General features: G+C 29.5%; 1 protein-coding gene across 1 annotated transcript; it reads left to right on the forward strand.

Moving 5' to 3' along the window:
• The first annotated feature begins 971 nt into the window (after positions 1 to 971).
• On the forward strand, positions 972 to 2,972 carry LOC125843313 (uncharacterized). The gene is made up of 8 exons (XM_049522543.1): positions 972 to 1,133; positions 1,221 to 1,313; positions 1,398 to 1,592; positions 1,776 to 1,829; positions 1,926 to 2,081; positions 2,224 to 2,277; positions 2,369 to 2,512; positions 2,601 to 2,972. Exons 1-8 carry the CDS (start codon positions 972 to 974, stop codon positions 2,970 to 2,972), a joined length of 1,230 nt encoding a protein of 409 aa, XP_049378500.1.
• The last annotated feature ends 1,932 nt before the right edge of the window (positions 2,973 to 4,904 follow it).

Here is a 4,904-nt window from a genome sequence, read left to right on the forward strand (position 1 = left end):
GGAGAGAGGAGAACGAAAATATATGTATATATACAATTTTCTCTCACTTTATACAAACACAAACGCACTTTATACACTTGCGTTTGTATAAAAAACGAGAGAGGCGAGGGAGAGAGTGGCGAGCGAGATTCACCAGGAGAGAGGTGAAAAAGCAACAATTTGCTATGAGGTACAATTAAATCAAACTATATTTATAGCATTTAATTTGAATTAATAGTTTGCTATTATATACAATTTTTCCCCCGTTAATTAAAGTGGAATTATGGATCTTTATATTTTGATCGTTAGAAAATTTAGTAAATAGCGTTATTAGCGTCCATTTTTGCAAAATTTTTTTTTAAAAAATAGCGAAATAATATTATCTCATACTTATTGTAAATCACGCGGAGGTATGTGAGAGTAATGACAACTATAATTTTTAGATACACAGATACATATATAATTCTACATATGTTATAAATTGCATAATCTTGATGTCATGTAATTTGTTTAAAGAATAATACGTAAACCGAGATCGCTTGGTGGAATAATTTTTCGATGGTTGATATATTGATTGTGGGTGAATGTACTCAATTTTTTGGTATTATGTCTTGATATATACTACATCAAAAACAAAACCAAAATATATCAATTATAAAATTACATTAAATATAATGAAATATTATTATTGTTATTGGCTCTTAAGAAACACATTAACCTTTTAAATTGGAAAAAAGCAATAAATCAGGATAAATCGATTTTGCCTTTTTTTTAAAAAAATGAGATAGTAATCTCTATGGTCAAATAATATATCCTTTTTGTAGATTACTTTAAAGTTTAAAGCAAACAGTCAACTTTCATTTAATGTAATAAAATCTTTATAAAATTAAGATAATCTTGCTTTAAAATAAACTACATTACTTAACTTGCATAACATTTTTTTTATTTCCTCTCTAAATCTATTTAACATATGTTCTCTCTAAGTTCAGGCAATGCAGATAAATCAAGGGATTATTCAACAAACGTTGGTATTATATTTTCTTCTGAGTTATAATTATGTGGTTCAAGGAGAAATAAAATTATCCGAAGTAGAGGATCAAGAGTTAGAAAGTCAACTTAAACTTTTGAACAAACCTGCAATCAAAACAATTAAGGTATTTATTTCGAATTATAATTTGGATGACAAGATATATGCAATTGTTATGACCAAATAACTTATTTGTCTACAATTTGAGTCACAGACCATGTATGGAGATATATATGATTGTATCGATTTTTACAAGCAACCTGCATTTGATCATCCATTGTTGAAGAACCACAATTTTCATCCAAAGGCATGTCACTTTATTTTCTACTTCACTAGCTAGCAACATTTAACAGGGATATACTGATATAGAATTTCAATTTTGGATGGACAGATGAAGCCTACGTTATCTAGGATAAAGCAAACTTTAGGTACCTCAAAGTCTAAAGAAGCATCGACGATATGGCTAAATGATGGTGGTTGTCCTTTTGGATCAGTGCCTATTAAAAGAATTACAAAAGATGATCTTATCAGACAAAAACATATGCCACCACCAGAAGATCTCGCATTTCATACCCAATTTTTTGAGGTAAGATAATGTCAAATCAATTTAATTATTGCTTTATCAATAATAATTCATTTCCAATCAATAGAATCTTTATTATATACATATATATAAAATTTGTTATATTTATATTAATAATATTTAAGATGTTTTGTTTTCACAATTAGCATCAAATCTCATATATTTTTATTTATTACTTTTCCAAAGACTAGGAATCACAGTGCATTGAAAAAAAGATTCTTATCTACACAAGGATACAGGGTACATGAACTTTTAATTTTCTTAGTTTTTTGTTGTCTTTTCAGCTAGGTTTAATTTAGTTTTTTTTAAAAAAAATAATTTGTTAATGTATTGAAGGTTGCAATAGTTTCAACTCGTACTGATTTGGATTACAAGTTCGGAGGAGCTGGAATGTCAGCTACTTTATGGAATCCTTATGTTAAAGGTCAACAACATAGTGGATGTCGATTGAAAGTTCAAAAATTATCGGACATTATACAAATTGGTTGGAGAGTAAGCTTTTCTCTATTGCTTATTTCATGTTTTAGAGGATTGAATATCACACCTCTAGAATATAAAATGGAAGTTATTAGAAAGCGTATCAACAAACTACCATTCAATTATTATTATGATGATGATTCTATTTCTTGTGTAGGTGGATCCAACATTATATGGCGATACCCTAACTAGGATGTTTATACATTTTCAGGTTAGTTATTTTTTTATGAGTATTTATCAACTTTTATTTTCCGTTCATGAAATTGTTAAGACTTTATATATAATTATATATATATTTTTAGGCTGATAATATAGGTTGCTTTAATACACTATGTCCTGGATTTGTACTGGTAGACACCGAGATAGGCGTTGGAGCGCCATTTAGTAATGTTTCACACCGTGGAGATATTCATAACTTATGGGAATATCCAATGTACCTCGATCGGGTATTTTTTACACTTCTCTTTCAAGAATTGTTTTTAAAAATAATATAAAATGAGATACTAATTATATATCTTCATTTGGAAACAAAAGGATCTAGTGAACGGAAATTGGTGGGTTTTGGTTCAAGAAACGCATAGAGAAGTTGGCTTTTGGCCTCAAAACATCTTCACTCAGTTAGCAAGCTTTGCTACACACATTGAATGGGGAGGAGTGGCTTATAGCCCACCAGACATACCTGAACCACCAATGGGCTCCAGTTTTTTCCCCACTAATATGAAGGGGTATGATGGTTCGTGCAATGGAATTACAGCATTAAACTATAAAGGTGAGACGATAGAGGTAAATACGATTCCACACACCGATAATCCCGATTTTTATAGGGTTTACGATATTCCACCAAGGGGAACAAATAGAAAATATAAGCACACCGTTTTGTATGGGGGACCTGGTGAGAGAACTTAACTCTTAAAATATCCTTATTTATTGTAATGACAACATTTACAATCTATGTCCAAATTAGACAAATTATAACCAAAGAATTTTATTAGGTTGTCATACTTTAAATTATTTCTTTAATATTTTTCGCTTATATATTTCTTTTATTTTTTATTGGTTTAAAAATCCATTGGAAATCAATAAAAGAATACATCAAGGGTCACATATATTGAAATAATTATATGAATATCACTAGATCATCAAATTTGTTCATGAAAAGCCAATGTAGCTAAGATGAGGTCTTATTTTTTAGTTTTATATAAACTATGAACTAAATATGATTATTTTAATACACTAGGACAAAAAAAATCATCTTAATTAACAATTAATTAAGGAATAATTATCCAAATCACATACGATAAATTACTTCAAACGTATTCATTGTTGATCTTATTTTAGGTTCATGATTACCAATGAGCTCATTTTGTCTATGTACACTTTTTAAGTTGCTTTTCATTTACTTTCGAAATTTGATGTTCCAAAAAGATTTGAATAACTGCTGACGTTCGATTATATAGATAATAAAAATAGTAAAATACAAATGGTTGTGTTCTACCAACATAGATTATAGTGGGATGATTGAAATTTCATTCTTAATCAGAAAGATTTAGTTCGTGTTGAGTGTCCCAAATCAACTAGGGATCGTAAATTTAATCTCCATATATGAATTTGGAAAATTCTTCCCGGTCGAAGATTCGTTTCTATCATGGCATTAGATTAGGCTCATTCCAATTCATGGTTTACCGATGTTGGATCCCCATGTTAAACTATCCCTCTAAATATGAAAAAAGTCTTGTTGGGAGCATTCCTCCAGAAATACCGCCCCCAAAATACAATGCACGAATTCAAATTAATCTGAGTTCAATGTGGTTATCGAACAATGAGTGCCAAAAAAGAGTGGTGTTCCATTCTTAATCAGAAATTTCGGGTTCGTGTTGAGTGTCTCACATCGGCTAGAGATGAAAATTTTGGTCTCCTTACATGAACATGGACATTAATCCTCTTGGTTGAAGTCTTGAAGATCCATTTTTTCATGGTATCAGAGTCAGACTCATTCCAATTGATGGTTTACCGATGTTGAATTCCCATATTAAATTATCCCCCTATAGCCTCTAGGTATAAAGAAAATCTTATTAGAAGCGTCATTCTAAAAATACCACCTTCAAAATACTATGCACAAATCCAAATTAATATGATTTTAATTCTATACGGTTATCGAACACCGAGTGCTAGAAAAGGTGGTGTTCAAAATGGTATTTGCTGATCGATGGTCTCAGCAATTAGGTAATTAACAGGTTGTCAAGTAAATGCTTGCTTACTAGGACATAATGACTAATTAATTATTTTTATTTTAAAAAAAATATATGAACATTAAATCATTTTTTAAAAAAAATGATTTCCAAAGTTAGTTCACCAATTGTGTCAGCATGCACGTTACGTTATCAAGAATTAGTAAAAAGACAACCTATATTTCTTCAATAGACATTAGCACCACTATTAATTTTTTTTAAAAAAAGCATTACCCTAAGTGGATAGTTAATTTGTTCTAATCATAGTGATAAATTTATAAAAATAATAATGGGTTTGTCGATCAAACTCAAACTTTTTGGTGTGCATGCATCAACCCGCACTTAGAATTTATTTATTTTTAGAAATTATCCTAAAATTTTAAATTTACTCATTGTCCTATATATATTATCCAATCATATTTTAAGGATTTGGATCAACTTTTTTAAAAGTTAACATGTGATAAGTTTTAGTTCAAAAAACATGCCACGTCCATCATCTGACTGTTATTTGTCTTGTTACGATAAATGAGATAACATATATTTTATGTGACTTAATTTATGATATACTGATAATTATGGGGTTTACATGATTATTTGACAATGAAATCTT

The sequence above is a fragment of the Solanum stenotomum genome, chromosome 10 (assembly GCF_019186545.1).
Source record: "Solanum stenotomum isolate F172 chromosome 10, ASM1918654v1, whole genome shotgun sequence".
In the NCBI taxonomy this organism is placed as follows: domain Eukaryota; kingdom Viridiplantae; phylum Streptophyta; class Magnoliopsida; order Solanales; family Solanaceae; genus Solanum; species Solanum stenotomum.